We start from the raw sequence: 17,114 nt of genomic DNA, 5'->3' as shown, positions 1-17,114 counted from the left end.
ATGGAATTATGTCATCCATGTACACACGTTCCCCATTTATGCCTTCTATGTTGTACTCCATTGTCTTGTGGAACACTTCTGGAACTGAGGATATTCCATAAGGTATTCTCAGACAGGAGTATCAGCCAAACAGTGTATTCAGTGTATAGTACTTTGTGCTATCTTCATGCAGTTTTATTTGCCAGAATCCCTGGGATGCTTCCAATTTAGTGAAAAACTTTGCACCGGCCATCTCACTTGTAATTTCATCTCTGGTTGGAATCTGATAATGTTCCCTCTTTATATTGGCATTTATTTATTATGGGTCCATGCACATGCATTGGTCACCTTTCTTCTTTTTAACACACACCAATGAATTCACCCATTCTGTGGGCTCCTCCTCTTTATGACCGTTAGTGCTATCATTCGGTCGAGTTCCAGCGTTAGCTTTTCTTTTAGTGCCGTTGAACCCATCTCGGGGATACACTAATGGCTGTGCATCCTCTTTTAACTGTATTTTATAGGTGAATGGTAGAACTCCAAACCCCTTGAAGGTGTCTGGAGATTAATCCAGTATTTCCTCTATGCTGTTCTGTGCATTGTCTCTGTTAATGGGGTACACTCTCTTGACTAGGCTTAAGTTTTTACATGCTTTGTCACCAAGCAGTGATTCATGTCCATCTGGGGCAAGTGTGAACCTTAGGTGGTGCACTTTATCTTTAAGTTTCACCTTGAGTTTATATGTACCTTTCATGTCAATGCTCTATCCATTGTAGGCTTTGAGCTGTGCAGGATTTTCATGGATAAATGGCTTTCTCTTCATTGCTTTAATGATACACTCACAGATCAAATTGACCTTTTCCCCTGTGTCCAGCTTGAAAGGAATATTTGTTCCATTTGTATGTAATAACAGTCCACTTATCCTGTTTGACTCTGTTCATGTTTGGCTTTTCAGTGTCTGTTGGTTTATAGTCTTTCTGCACTACCATGCCAACGAAGAGTGCATCACTGCGAGCAGTTTCTTCTTTTGTGTGGAAAGTGTGCCCAGTTTCACTTCTGTTTTGTTTCCCTCTGGAAAAACATTGCTTTGCATAAAGATTCTGCCCTTTGCACTTATTACAGACTTTTCGATAGGCTGGGCATTGTTTTGGTACATGTTCAATGCCATGTTGTTTACAATTGAATGTCTCTTTACCTTTATGTTTTTTCTTGTATCTTTTTTTTTTGTTTATGTGTGTGTCCAGGCACTGTGGCTATGATTGTGCCCTCATTTTCATTATCACCTAACTTTTTTTGCATGCTGCAGAGCTATTTCACTGACATGGCATATCTTCAAAGCTCCAGCTAAGGTAAACTCTGTCTTTCGTACAACCTCTCTTTCACTTCCTTATCTAGAATCCCAAACATAACTTTTCATTGAATCGTACAGCGGTCCAGAATTGCATATTCTTGCTTTTAATTTCAAGTCCATTTAAAAAAGTATCAAAGATCTTTCCCTGCAAATGCATGTGTGACAGATTATGTTGTGTTTGTTTTGTCTATAGATATGTTTTTGGGAGATAAATTTGGGCAGGTTTTTGTTAGTGTAGGTGACATACAAACACATTAAAAAAGATTTTATTTAAAATACTGGAGCTCTGCTCATGCTAGACATGTCGGCCTCAGAGCCTTTGCAAAAGCTTTGGAGAGTGACCAAGAGACTTCACTAATGGATTGTTGTTTACAAAAAGGCAACAGATGAAAGAACTTGTCAGAGCCGCAGGCTGACTGGAGTGGAACTTGCTGTTCTAGGAGGGTCATGTGATTTTACAAGCAGAGAGAGAAAAACAGGCTTTCTCAGAGAGAGATCAGTTCTGCAGTTTTACAGTCAGCAACAGCAGCTGGGACTGGAACAGGATAAGCTGGAAAGCTTATGGAAAACCCCATCTGGAAGACAGGATGTGAGTGCTTAGTTCAGCCTGGTCAGAGCCCTTGTGGTTTATGCAAGAGGAGAGGACTGGTTGCCTAATATTTCACTTGAAATAAGAGAAACAAAAAGCACTCTGTAGTGACTTGAAAGAAAGAGGTTCTTGTCGGTTTTCAAAGAGAGATTTGTTGTTTGCTGGACACTCAAAGAACCTTCCTGAGTACTAACCATTTACCTTTCAAACACCAAGGCTTAGTGAATTTTATAAATGTTAAATTCTGTGCACAGTATAAAAATTACCTGCAACCAGTGAACTTGGAGGAATGAGAAGTGAGATTGAACTGTGAATCAAAGATTTTTTCTGAACTTACATACACATTACATACACGTGCGCTTAGAATTAGAAGGGGATTAAGTTAGGTTAGTTAAGTCAATAGTTATAAGTTGAAGTGTGATTTTGTTTTCATGTTTAAAGATAATTAAAAGCAACTTCTGTTTAAATAACCATTTGTCTTGGAGAATATCTATTGCTGCTGGGTTTTGGAGTCCTCTGGGGTTGTAGCATATGCGCGAGTGAAACACGTACCCCTCGAACGTTTCATTTTTCTTTGGTGAACAGTGTTCATCAAACATCTCAATAACCTTGTTGAACTTACCCAGATCAGTTGCCTTGGCAAAAACAAATGTGTTGAAAACCTCTAGTGATTGAGGTCCCACCATGGTAAGTTGCAGTTCAATTTTCTCTGCATCAGGTATCGAGTCCATTGGCTTGCAGATACAACATAAATCGTTGTTTGAACAACCTCCACTCATGGTCGACAATTCCAGTCCAATTTAATGCGTCAGGAGCCTTTACACTCTTTATGTTTTCTGCTGCTATCAATTGATTCTCATTCTGCACACTCTTGTTGTGTCTTCCATTCGTAGTACCATGTGATGTTTCTTTTATTGTAATAAATAAACAAATTATTTTATAACAATATTTTATTAGGTACAGTGGAAGCATCCATTTTGAATCTACTCCTAAATGCAGCAACTCATCTCTGACTCTCTAGTGGTCAGGATTATCACTAGCTCTCTATCATTACAGTAATTACACAAAAAGATATTATTTTATTTGATAAATTAGCATAACAAAGTTAGCTACTAAACACCTTGAAAGCAGTGAAAGTAGGCTTGTTATATTTTTATTACAGTACATGTAAGTTACTAAAGTGAAGATTGAGCCATTTTTTGAAATTGACGTTCATAACATTTACAAAAAGAAGTTATTGATGATGAGACTAAAGCAAGAAATGTAAACAACTATTCGAAGTATATAAATGAAGAACATTAATTGTAAATTAATATCATGTAAAGTAGACCACAGAAATATTCACACAAGAAATTGGAAAGTTCTCCCCTTAATCACAAGGGAATTATGACTACAATGGTTATAAATCTGGTTGTTTATAGGTGTAAAATTGATGATCAAAGAGGAAAAATGTGTAAATATTGGCTGTGGAAATGAGCCTCATGACAAAATTAAGCTTGGCTTTACAAATTATATTCATTCAGCAGAGTGGCTTTGTAAGTACTGTACTTAGTGTATGAATCTAAGATAAATATTCAAATATTTTATTCACATGTACATTGAATAGAATTTTTTTGCTGGTAAAAAAAAAGAGTATTTGACTATGCATGCAAGGACAACAACTAAGAAACCAAATGTGTACTATAAATCATGTGGAATCACCTTGGTTAAAAATACATTTGGCTTTTATTAGTTTGAGATGGGAGAGGCAGAGGAAGTCAATACAAACCAGAAATTACAGCTCACAGATCATTTCAGTGAATTTAAAGCAAATATTTTTTTTGGATGCAACAGAATTTGCTTTATTTAAAATGCCTACTTGTAATGTTTGAAATTACACTTTTAAATCAATGCATTACCTAGATTTTGCACATTATTATTTGTGTGAGGAAACACTTATCTTCTGGTCCTTGTTGAGATTAATTTCATCCTTCACATTGTTAATCTTTAAAGAACAATCCTTGTATGGTTTATTTCTTGAAATTTCCAAGTTGCACTCCATGAGCACCAGAGACACATCGGAAAGAAGCTGGCTGAATCTCCCAATGCTTCACTGGATTGCCAAAAAGGCTGATTCCATAATAATGCAGCTTCTTGATTTTCATTTCTTTTGGACAGAAATCATCTATTTCTATTTTACTAATATTGTTATTATGAAGATAGAGTGTCTGTTTAAGAAAATGAAAAATGTATTTCTAAATTTGCACACTGAAATATCCATTTATAGAAATTAAATATCCATTACTTGGACCTTGCTTTCATAAAATTAGGCACAATTTGACTCTCAAACAGGGAAATACGCCACTTTTAAAAAGATTAATTAAAAGGTAATTAAAACCTGAGCAGAGATTTTGTAGTTCTGAAATTAATTTTTAAAAAATTAAGCAGAGAACTATAATCTCTTTAAAATCTGATGTTGGACAATTAATGGAGACAGTTGATTCAAATGTGATAAGACAGGTAGAAATCATAAACATTAAAAGTGAATTTCCTTCACCTTTCCACCACCACAGCCCCCTTGCTCAAATCCCTTATTCTTACATGTTTTTTTAAATGTTAGCTCTGTTGAGCATATTTACCAGTGAATGATTTCTTCACTTTAAGCACATTTCTCTCCAAAAATCTAATTCTAAATTATTTTGCAGATTTACAGGTTCATACTTTGGTTACAGTTACAAGTCCCCTTTCACAAATGTTGTACTTTTGTACATTATTAATAGAAAGCATGGGATTAAAATGAGCTATATCAATTCATAGAATTATTTATCCTTTACCTGGAGATACTTCAATTCTTTTATACTGGCAGGAACATTTTTAACCGCATTGTTCTCCAAATGAATTTGTCTTAGATTAGCAAGATACACTAAACTTCCATTTTCAATTTCTTTGATTTGGTTGTATGACAAGTCCAGTCTGTAAAAGTGGAGGAAAGTGACTCTAGATTCAAACATATATTTTACTTTTAAAAAAATTAATGATCAATTAATTAATGATAATGGGTGGCACTCTAAGTGGATAGTGTAACTCCGTTACAGTGCCAGAAACTAGGACTGGGGTTTGAATACCACACTGTCTGTAAAGAGTTTGTACATTCTCCCTGTGTCTGCTTGAGTTTTCTCTGGGTACTCTGGTTTCCTCCCTCCATTCAAAAAATACCGGGAGTTTTAGGTCAGTTGGGTGTATCTGGGGCGGCTCGTGGGCCGAAAGGGCCTGTTAACGTGCTCTATGTCTACTTCTTAAAAATGTTTAAAATTGTTCGAATTAGCCAACCCATAATCCTTCCCTTAATATCAGTTCTATGTTTAGGTGATGCTGTGTAACCTTTTTTCTGCAGTAGGGGTCAGAAAAGCCTGAGATAGAGTCAGTCTGTTCCCTTATCAAAAAGAGTACTCTGTGACAATTTTATCATGTCCTTTAACTGGCACCAGTTAAATTTATCATTTTTTTTATTAGATTTTTTTCCACAAATGAAAATTCCATATATCTCAAATCTCTCCCTGTAATTCTATATACAAGCTTGTATTATCTTAATGAATCTATATTCCTTTAATAACTAAACACAGAAGTGAATTTAAATTATTTAAATCAAATATATGTGAATTTAGAGCATAGAATAATGCTTTAGGTGTGGTCTCATCAATGCCCTGTGTAAATGCAGTAGGTTATTTTTTACTTTGGCACTGAAGTCCTCATGGCAAAGTAATATTAACATTGGTGACCAAGGATTGGATTGGCATAAAACCTATTTGGTTCATTCATTTCCTGAGAGGAAACAAATCTGTTCTTATCTGGTCTAGCTTAATGTTGATGCAAATACCCAGTAAAATGCCAAACATTTAATTTATCTTTAAAATTGTACAGCAAACTACTTAGTTGCAACTAATGAAAATGTGTTGCTTCCCAATACCTCCTATCAACCCCATCTTTCCTCTGATTTTTCAATATTTGATCTCAGAGCACACCCCCATGCAGCTTCCCCCACCCCTCCCCTTCTGGAATCTCAATCTTCCAGACCCCAATCCCATCTTTCCTTGACTTCAAGCTCTGACCATTTTAGACCCCCATATTTTCCTTCATGCACGAAGCAAAGTGTATAGACAATTTTGCAGCCTCAAGCCATGAGAAAAGCACTAATGAATGTGTTTCACAATGCCTATTTCACTTATATTTGGCTCTCAGATTAATCTTTTGACCCATGTGCTTAATCCACAATACATTTCCTTTCTTCTAGTGGGATTTTTGTGTTTACTCTTAAGTTTTCATCTTTTTTCTATATATAACAAAAATGCTAAATAACATTTTGCTTTCTTTTGAACCAGAGAGTTTTACCTGTACAAATCTTTATATCGTTGAAAATCCTTGCGTTGTATTGATGAAATCCTGTTGTGGTCAAGGTACAGCTCATATAGATTAGAAGGTAGATCTTTGAATTTAAAAAAAATCAATACTTTAAGTATAGGTGATTGCAATACAATTAAGTAAGAACAAATTACCTCTCTATGCTTTGGAACAGTCAAAGGATTTGGCTTGGTCCTTAAGATAGGTAAGTTATTTTGAATAGCATACCTGATTTTTTTTTTTACCTTGAGCTTTTATTTTCATTTATTCATTTTGTGAAATGTGGATATTGCTGACGTTTTTCATCCCAAATTACCCTAAAGGAAGAGGTGGTAAACTGCCTTCCTGAATCTCTGCAGTTTTCCAGAAAGCACCATAGAATATAGAATTCCTAGATTGACACACAATGATGAAGGAATCTGCAGGTGATGCTGTGCCCTGAACCTGCTGTCCGTGTCCTTCTTGGTCATAGAGATTGCAGGTTTAGGAGGGATTTTAGTAGCGAAGGCAAATATTTGTAGCTTAGTTTTTATATGGTTTGCACTACAAACCACATGAGCTGGTATTGCAGGATTATGTTTCAGTTGATGAGTGGAGTACTGATTAAGTGCCCAAGATGGTCAGGTTTCCTTTTAGAGATAATCTCATTCAAGCAAATGCCATGTCTTTGGTCACTCTCCTGACTCTGCCTTATAGGCTTTGAAGTGTCAGTCACTTAATTTGATCTGTTTTAATAGCCATGGTATTTATGTGGCTATTCAGGTTGAGCTTCTGGTTAATAGTGTCCCCCTGAAGGTTGATGGTGGGAACTTGGTAATGGTTCTGTCAGTGAATGGCAAGGCTTAGTGGATAATCTCTCTTTTTTTGGAAGTGGCCGGAATATTACTTGCCACTTATGAACTCATGCCGGTATGTTGTCTTCATCATTGATTCCTAGAGAGATATTCAAATCTGCACTGGGCTTTAAACACCCATTTACAGTAATCACATTTTTTTAAAATTCTTCCCACTTTATGAATTTCTCCTAGATTCTCTCACCCACCAAGCTGTGTCTTGGATTATCAAGGTATGGACTGGTAGAGTAGAGTTACCAATCATTGCAAACATCCCACTTCTGATGGAATAACGGGCAGGAGCTTGTTGATGAAACAATGTATTAATACATTAATGTATTAGAACTGGACAGATTGACTTGCAACAAACATGACTATCCTATTTTCTATGAGATACGACTCCATCCATTGGAGTGTTTTTCCCTTGTATGCCCATTGACAAGTTTTGCTAGGGCTCCTTAATGTAGCACTCAATCAAATGCTATCTGGATGTTGACAACAATTGCTCTTGCCTCATCCATAGACCAATTTTTTGACCAAGGCCACAATAAGGTCTGGATTCTGGTGAACTTAATGAGTAAATACTGCTGGAGAGCACTTTTTTATCACTTTGGTGATGATTGAAAGTTGTTTAATTGGGTGGTAATCAGCCAAATTGATTTTGTCTTGCATTTTGTGGTAAGATAGCTGGGCAATTTTCTACATTATTGGGTTGAAGCGAATGTTGTTGCTGTACAAGAATAGCATGGCTATTTGTTGTGTCCATTTCCCTCAAAGTATTTCTTACTATCACAAGGAATGAATTGAATTGGCTGTAGGCTCTCTGGTGATAGTGAGGGTGTACCATCTGTGGCCTCGCCATGCAAAATTATAATGATGAACCATGTGTTTCAGCTCACACCCCCAAATAAAATATTTTGATGCTAAAAACCTGAAATAAAAGCAGAAAAAATTGGAAATATGTGGGCACAATGAAGACTTTGGACCAACATTGATCATTTGGCCCTTTGGTCCAGCTTCACTCTTCAAGATCGTGGCTGATTTTCAATTTTAGCTCTGTTTTTCTTGTTCCATCTTTGTCTTCTTCATTCTCTGTGTCCTAAAATATGCTTGTTTTACTAACTTTGGTGGTTCAGATGAAGGCCATCAATCTGAAATACTGTCTTCTTTCACAAATGCTGCCTAATCAACAGATTATTTTCAGACTTTTTTAAAATTTCTGTTCTGTAGGCAATGGCCAAAGAACAATTTTTGTTTTGAACATTTAGTATTTGAACTAATCAATGAACTAGGCTAGATTGAGGTGATAATATATAGATCTCAGTTAGTCTGAGATTGTTGAATAAGTTAGTTATATTTTTTATCATTTCAAGTGAAAGGATTAGAGAGACATCTATTTCAGTGTTTTTGATGTAATTTAAAGTAAATAAAAATTGTTTTTCAAAATGTTAAGATCTCATTTTGAGTAAACAAACATATCTATTACCCCTTCCAAAGAGAGGCAAATTATGAAAGGGTGCAGAGAAGATTTACAGGATGTTGCCTGGTTTAGGGAGCATGCATTGTGAAAACAAGTTGAGTGAACTTGGCCTTTTCTCCTTGAAGTGGCAGAGGATGAGTGGTGGCCTAATAGAGGGGTTTCAGATGATGAGAGACTTTGATCGTGTAAATAGTAAGAAGCTTTTTCCCAGGGGTTGAAATGGTTGCCACAAGAGGACAGGGGTTTAAGGTGCTGGGGTGTGTCAGGGGTAATTTTTTACACAGAGTGGTGGGTGCATGGCTGACGACAACAGTAATAGATGTGGATACATTAAGGTCCTTTAAGAGATTTATGGATAGGTACAAAAAAATAGAGGGTTATGGGTAAGCCTAGTAATTTCTAAGGTAGGGACATGTTCGGCACAACTTTGTGGGCCTGCATTGTGCTACGTTTTCTATGTTTCTATGTATGATTGCATGATATATTATCACCATGTTCAATAGTATCACATGATCAGAGTAATAGCGTTCACAATTTGCACATCAAGACATAGACATTTTGTGACTTAATTTCTTCTGCCACACTGATGCACTGATTTGGTACCAGTGTAGCCAATTTAGATCCTGATAATCCGACTATCACACTTTGTTACGAATAGACTAGGACAATAATACATTTATACATATAGCCATTGCATAAACTTACTCTTTGGAATTGATGATAATTTTCCATATGACATTCGTAGGTAAATTAATCGCAACACTCCATCAAATGCATGTGGTTCAATGTCAGTTGTATCAAATACATTTCCACTAATCTCTGCAAACAAAAGTTATTGTACATTTAAAGGTATTTCTGAATTAATTTCAGTTATTGCACTGTCATTTTTTACCACATTAGTTTTTGAAGGCACAAGGTGGGCATGGAATTAACTAGTGTTTTTAAATGTGACAATATTGCCAAATCATTGGAGATTTCAGACGTCTTTCTTTTTCTTCTCAACAGATTGTCTGTGTATAAAGTCAATTTTTAGAGTCACATTTTAGAAAAATTAACATGCAAATTTCTTGTCTTAAAAAATGGAAAAGATGTTTTACACAGAGGGAAGTAAACACATTGTGCTAGGGGAAGTGGTAGAAATAGAAACAATAACAATGTTTGAGAAGCATTTAGACAATGATCAGGTAAGGAATAGAGGGACATGAACTCTATGCAGGGAGATGGGATTAATTTTAAGTGTCATCATGGGTTGAAGGGCCTCCTCTTGTGCTGCACTATCCTATGTTCTTGCTAAAATAATTTCTAAGTCTGCCTGGCCATCAATCTCATATTGCAGTATTTTAGGAAGGATGTGTTATGGCATTGGAGAGAATGGAGAGGTGATGTTATTGGATATCACCAAAATAAAGTACTTTGGTTACATGAATGGATGAATTGATATTTTGAAGGAGGTAATGAAGGTAAAGGAGCAGATGTGGTATATATTGACAAGGTTCCTCATGGTAGGCTCATCCAGAATTTCAGGAGGCATGAAAGTTTGGCTGCATGGATTTAGAATGGGCTTGCCCACTGAAGGAAGAGGATGGTAGTAGATGTTAAGTATTCAGCCTGGAGGTCAGTGACTAGTCTTCTGTGGGGATCTCTTATGGGACCCCTGCTCTCTGTGATTTTTATAAATAACTTGAATGAACTGGAGAGGTGGGTAAGTAAGTTTGCGGATAGCACAACAGTTGGAGGCATTGTGGATGGTGTAGATTATAAATGATATAGAGAAGATGCAGAGTTGGGCAGTTGCAGTTCAATCTGTAAAAATGTAAAGTGATCCTCTTTGGAAGATGAATTTGAAGATGGAGTTCAAGGTCACTGACAGGATTCTTAGCTCTATGAGGAAACAGAGTTATCTTGAGATCCAAGTCCATGGCTTCATCAAAGTTGTGGCAAATTAATAGGATGTTTAAGAATGCTTATAGTAGAATGCTTACCTTCATTAGTCAGGGGATTGAGACACGAGGTTAGCCCATGTTAGAGTATAATGTTTAGTCTCAGAATCAGGTGCATTGTCATGAATATGTATTGCAAAATTTGTTGCTTTGTGGCAACCATATTGTACATTACAGGAACAAAATTGCTATAAATTACAATACAAGATGTAAAAAAAATTTGTACAAAAAAAAGAGAAAAGTGAGGTCATGTCCATAGGTTCATTGTCTGTTCAGAAATCTGATGCTGGAGGGGAAGAAGCTGTCTTTGTAACTTTGAATGTGTGTTTTCAGGCATCTGTACTTCATTCTTGATGGTAACAGAGAAATACACATGGCCTGAATGTTGAGAGTCCTTGATAATATAAGCTGCTTTCTTGAGGTACTGTGTCTTAAAGATCAGAATCAGAATTTATTGTTATGAACATGTCACGAAATTCATCGTTTTCAGCAATATCACAGTGCAAACATTTGTACAAACCACATTTCAAAATAAATAAAAATTGTGCAAGAAAAAGTCAAAGTGAGGTTCATTGTTCATTCAGAAATCTGTTGGCAGAGGGGAAGAAGCTGTCCTTGTGCCACTAAGTGTTCATTTTCAGGCTCCTTTACCTTTTTCCCTGAGGAAGCAAAATGAAGAGGGTATGGCCTGGGTGGTGGAAGTCCTTGAAGAAAGAAGGTACTTTCTGAAGACACCACCTCTTGTTGATGTCTTAAATGGAGTGAAGACTAGTACCCATGATGTCACATGCCTAGTTAACAACCCGCTGGAGTTTTTTCCTGGCCTGAGCATTGCCACCTGCATACCAGACATTGATGCAACTAGACAGAATTCTCCCCACTGTACACCTGTAGAAGTTTGAGAGTCTTTGGTGACATACTGAATCTCCTCACAAAGTATAGCTGCTGGAGAGCCTTCTTCGTGATGCATCAACATGGAAGCACGAGGAAAGAACCTCAGACATGTAGACACCCAGGAATTTGAAGTTCTTGATCCTTTCCACTGCTGACCCTTCGATGAGGACTGGTTTGTGTTCTTATTTTCTCCTAAAGCCCACAGTCATCTCTTTGGGTTTGCTGACATTGATTGCATTGTTTTTATGACACCACTCAATTAGTTGATCTATCTCCCTCCTATACGTTTCCTCATTGCTATGGTGTCATTGGCAAATTTGCAGATAGTATTTGAATTACGTCTAGCCACACAGTCATGGGTGTAGAGCAAGTAGCATAGTGGGCCAACATGCATCCTTGAGGTGAGCCTATGTTGATCGTCAGTGAAAAAGAGACGATTTCCAATTCATATTTTCTGTGGTCTTCCAATGAAGAAGTCAAGCTATCCAGTTGCAGAGGCCCAAGGTTTGGAGCTTGTTGACCAGCACTGAGGTAATAATGCTGTTGAAGGCTGAGCTGTACTCGGTAAAGAGTAGCCTGATGTACATGTTGTATTCTAGGTGATCCAGAGCTGAGTGGAGAGCCAGTGATATTGTGACTGCTGTGGAGCGATTGTGGCAATAGACAAATTGTAGTGGGTTCAGACCTTTTCTTAAATATGTGTTAATTCTGGCCATGACCAGCCTCACAAAGCATTTTATCACAGTAGATGTTAGTGCTACTGGGTGATAGTCGTTGAGCAGCTCTCTCTGCTCTTCTTAGGCACCAGGATGATTGATGCCCTTTTGAAGCAGGTGGGAATCTCTGACTGCAGCAGTGAGTGATTGAAAATATCCTTGAACAGTCCGGCTAATTGGTTAGCAAAAATTTTCAGTACCCTCCGAGGTAAGTCATCAGGGCCTGACACCTTCCAAGCGTTCACCCACTTGAATGATGTTCTGATATTGGCCTCAGAAACAGCGCTGCAAAGGTCATCAGCCTTTGCAGGGATTCTTGTAGGCACTGTTGAGTTCTCCTTCTCATAGTGAGCATAGAAGGTGTTCGGCTCATCAGATAGTGAAGCATGACAGCCATTAATGCTGTTCATCTTCACCTACAATCCCTTCCATAGCTGGCGAGTATTTGTCTCTGTCTGTAGCTTCCTCCAGAATTGCTTATTTGTTGCTAAGATAGCCTTTCATAGGTAATACCTGGACTTCTTGTAGAGCCTTAAACGCCCTAATCTCGCCCCCAACCAGTTTGTGAATCTTCTGATTCATCCAAGGTTTCTGGTTGGAGAACTTATAATATTGCGCATGGGCACTCATCTACGCAGGTCTTGATGAAATCAGTGGCATATATTGCATATTCATTGAGGACTAAGGGTGAGTCCTTAAATATGGACCAATTCACTGGTTCAAAGCAATCCTGCAGGGGTTTCTCCACATCCCTCAATCATATTTTCACCATTGGTCTTGTGGTTCTCAGTCACTGCTTGCAAACTGGGAGTAGAGGTGCAACCAGGTGATCAGACTTGATGATGTGTGGTCATGGGATGGCTTGGTCGGCATTCTTGATGGTGGTGTAGCAGTGATCAAGTGTGTTGGCTGCTCTGTTGTCACAGGTGACATGATGGTGATATTTTGTTAGAGACATCTTCAGGTTGGCCTGATTAAAGACCCAATGATCGTGATGGTATTATGGTGTGCTGTCTCATGGCTGCTGATCACAGTACTCAACCCCTCCAGTGCTAGCCTGATGTTAGCCTGAGGGAAAATGTACACAGACCAGAGTGATGTTGGTGAACTCACTGGCAAATAAAATGGGAGAGTCTTGATCGCCAGATGTTCCAGGTTGGGGAGCAGGACTGGGACTTAACAGTCACATTTGTGCACCATGATGAATTGATGATGACACAAAGGCTGCTTCCCATAATTTTTCCTGACGTCAGTGTGGTGGATAGTAAAGCCCAACGACTGCAGCGTCATGTCTGGAATGTCCACGTTTAGCCATGTCTCTGTGAAGCACTTCACACAGCACTCTCTGTTGACCCTCTGAAACTGTAATCTGGCTCTGCGTTCATCTAATTTGTTTTCCAAGGATTGTACATTGGCCAGGAGGATGGTAGGGAGCAAAGGCCTCAGTGTCAGCTTGACCTGAACCCCCCCTCCCCCACCAATTCCTCATGGTTGAGTCTTCTTTAAATGCCACATGGGTCGGCTGCTTTTAACACCCATGGTGTTTAAATATTCATTGGTTGCTTGTAACTCCCACAGTGTTTAAATGGCCTGTTCATTGGCTGCTTGTAACTCCCACTGCATTTAAATAATCCATGTGCTGGCTGTTTGAAACTGCCAAGATCCAAAGGAATATGCCATTCCTGACAATTGCAAGATCTGCTCACGTTCTTTGTACATCATTATTCATGGGTAAGTTTTTTTTCTGTGGCTGTGGGTTTGAGTTTTAATAGTTCTGAATTGGAATATGTGATAATTCCCCCGTAGGACTGCATGCAAAGAGTAGCCACTGTAAGGAGCCGATTTGAAAAAAAAAATCCTTACTGGAGTGAAGACTAATACCCATCCTTGTCTGTTCACTTGATTATTGGAAAGATGTGAAGAGGGTGCAGAGGAGATTTATCAGGATGCTTCCTTAAGTGGAGTCTTATAAAGAAAGGTTGAGAAAGCTGGAGTTTTTCTCTTTGGATCAATGGAGAATGAGAGGCGACTTAAAAGAAGTGTAAGATTATGAGGCATGGATAGAGTAGAGAGCCAGCACTTCTTCCCCAAGGCAGCAATAGCCAGAATGAGAGGACATCTGTTTAAGGTGAGTGTGGGAAATTTGAGGGAAGATATCAAAACAGATTTTTTATACAAAGAGTGACGGTGCCCGGATCACACTTCCAGGGTGGTGGTAGAGAATGACACAAAAGGGACATTTAAAAGACTTCAAGATAGGGACATGGAAGTGAGGGTTATGGGCCATGAGGGAAGGAAGGATCATGGAGGAGTTTTATTTAGATTGGTACAACTTCATGGATCAAAGGCACCACACTATGAAAAAGTCAAAATCATCCTCCTTAAAACAGAGGGATGGAGAGAGTTAATGAATTTAGTATGAATAGTTGTGCTAAAAATGGCAGGGAAAAATAGTTTCGATTGTTGTCAAGATCAATAACTAGAGGGTAAAATTTTTATGACACTTGCCAAAAGATCCTGAAGGGAGAGGGAAAAAAATGTCTTCCAAACACAAGTTATTATGGTGTGGAATGCTCCACTTGAAAGCATGTTGGTAGAAAATAGCAGTAATTTTGATTTGTAATTTGAACATACACTTATACAAAAAACAGTCATCAGACAAGGGAAAGGAACCTTCTTCTTTGGCTTGGCTTCGCGGATGAAGATTTATGGAGGGGTAATGTCCACGTCAGCTGCAGGCTCGTTTATGGCTGACAAGTCCGATGCGGGACAGGCAGACACGGTTGCAGCGGTTGCAAGGGAAAATAATGACTATTCCATTCACCACTTTAGCACTATGGATTGAATTATTTATTTTTGCTTTCAAATTCATTTCAGATTACCGGTATATTGTACTCACAAATTATTAGATGTTAATAAAACAAGACATACGTACTTTCAATCGATATAAAGCAACTAAGTTCAAACACTATAATGAAGGCAATAATTAAACAGTTTATGGAAAAAAACTATATTAACTGGTTGTAAAGGAATGTTAACAGAGTTATTTTCACACTGAAATATCCCAATGGTGTAAATTCCTTTTAAACAGGATTATCACTCATTTCTCCAATTCTGTGTTCTTGAAAACCTTTTAAATTGGAAACCCTAATTGGATGACTCATCCAAAACATCTTATACACCAATACTACCTTCCCAAGAAAGAAGGTATTTGTTCTTGACAAGGTGGAAAGCCTATCATTTAAATTGATCTGAACTATTCACAGCCATGCAAAGCTACCATATAAATATGGAAATGTTCCCCTTTGTATCATATAATGTACATCTTTATATTAGATTTGAAAGAGGTAAGTGGAAATAAACAATATCTCAACGCTACTGAAACTTTGTTAACCTCATGATAAATTCAATGCAGTGGGAAAAAAATGGGATCAGTGATCCGAGGGGTAATTAGGGCATGTGTTACTGAGGGCACTGCTGTGCCAGAACCTGGCAGAAAACCCTGCCCTCTGCTGTTGAACAAGGAGTCTCAATGAGGCTCAGCCTTCACTGACACTCTTGCAATAATGAAACAGATAAAGTGATTTTGTTGCCATATGTAAACTGAGACAGCAAGTCGATATATATTAGCTGGTTGTGAGGGCTTCTGTGGAACACATAAGGGGGAGCAGTGTAGTCTCTCAACACTGAAATGTGGAATTCGGCTTCATCCTAGCCTGTACGGTGAGTACAGACCATTGCTGACAATGGGAGGTTCTTTATATTGACAAACTTCCTGGATCCTGTAATTGGATGTGTGGAAGCTGCTCTCTCCCCATTTTTTTTTGTTTGGCTGCACAGATCTCAATCTGGAGATTTCTCTAATGGTATTAAATTCCATGGCCAGCAATAACACTGAGCTCATTACCATTCTGAAGTGAGGCAGACCAAAAAAATGTTCAGGAACGTCTGACCTGGAACAAAAGTGTATTACTGCAGATGTTTGTGATTTGAAAAGACAACAGAAAATTTTGCAAATACACAGAATATTTCTAGTATTTTCCACTTTTATTTGATAAAATAAATAATTGATATGTTTATTATCAGTCAAAATAAATATAAACAGTAAACCATCAAGAGTTAGTTTTTGGAACAAATTGCTCCCAACCGGTTTGTTCCATTTAATGATACAGAATAAATGTATAAAAATGATGCATCAATTCAGCAACACTCACCTAAAACATGTAAAAACTTCATTCCTTTAAAGTCTCCCTTTTGTATTTTCTTAATTTTGTTTTCATCAATCCTTAGTTCCAAAAGGGATGCAGGTAAATTGATGGGAATCCGGGGTAGCAAATTCCAGGAAAGATAGAGCAACTTCAAATGTGTCATTGATCGAAATGCCTTTGGGTGGATTTTGGTTATCTTATTGTTGACCAGATAAAGTGCCTAGAGTGGAACATACATAACAATTAATATTAATTGTGACTCTGCAGACGTTTTGCAGCAGAAATTAATGAACAAAATTGCCTTGATTTATAATTTATTTTAAAAAAATGCTGGAAAAACAACAGATCAGACAGCATCTGTGGATAGGGAAATAGCCAACGTTCAAGATTCGTCAGATGGGTCTTCAATCTGGAACGTTTGTTACCAGCCCAAAGGACCCCAAAACCTAGATATTTACCACGACAAATGGTTACTTAAACAAAAGTTGTTTTTAATTATTTTTAAACATGAAAACAGGATCAAACTTTAACTTATCTCTATTAACCTAACCAACCCAAATTAACCCCCTTCTAATTCTAAGCGCACGTGTATGATGTATGTGTAAATTTAAGAAAAGTTCTTTGGTTCACAGTTCAATCTCACGTCTCATTCTTCCAAATTCACTGGTTGCAGGCCATTCTTATACTGTGCACAGAATTTAACATGTATAAAGTTCACCATGCTTTGGTACTTGAAAGGTAAATGTT

General features: G+C 37.7%; 2 protein-coding genes across 11 annotated transcripts in view; one reads left to right on the top strand and one right to left on the bottom strand.

Moving 5' to 3' along the window:
• The window catches only part of cenpp (centromere protein P), a 343,661-nt gene that overhangs the window by 207,432 nt on the left and 119,115 nt on the right, over positions 1-17,114 (top strand). The gene's annotated exons all lie outside the window — the stretch shown is intronic.
• Positions 2,871-17,114, bottom strand: part of aspn (asporin (LRR class 1)) — a 40,999-nt gene continuing 26,755 nt past the window's right edge. Inside the window, exons 4-8 of the mRNA XM_069937260.1 lie at positions 16,374-16,587; positions 9,315-9,428; positions 6,288-6,381; positions 4,733-4,871; positions 2,871-4,126 (exon numbers count right to left, since the gene is read on the bottom strand). Coding sequence (XP_069793361.1) covers positions 3,929-4,126; positions 4,733-4,871; positions 6,288-6,381; positions 9,315-9,428; positions 16,374-16,587 — 759 coding nt within the window. The 3' untranslated portion in view covers positions 2,871-3,928. The remainder of the gene's footprint in view (positions 4,127-4,732; positions 4,872-6,287; positions 6,382-9,314; positions 9,429-16,373; positions 16,588-17,114) is intronic.

This window comes from Narcine bancroftii, chromosome 5, assembly GCF_036971445.1.
Source record: "Narcine bancroftii isolate sNarBan1 chromosome 5, sNarBan1.hap1, whole genome shotgun sequence".
In the NCBI taxonomy this organism is placed as follows: Eukaryota; Metazoa; Chordata; class Chondrichthyes; order Torpediniformes; family Narcinidae; genus Narcine; species Narcine bancroftii.
This window is presented reverse-complemented; position numbering and strand designations above follow the sequence as displayed.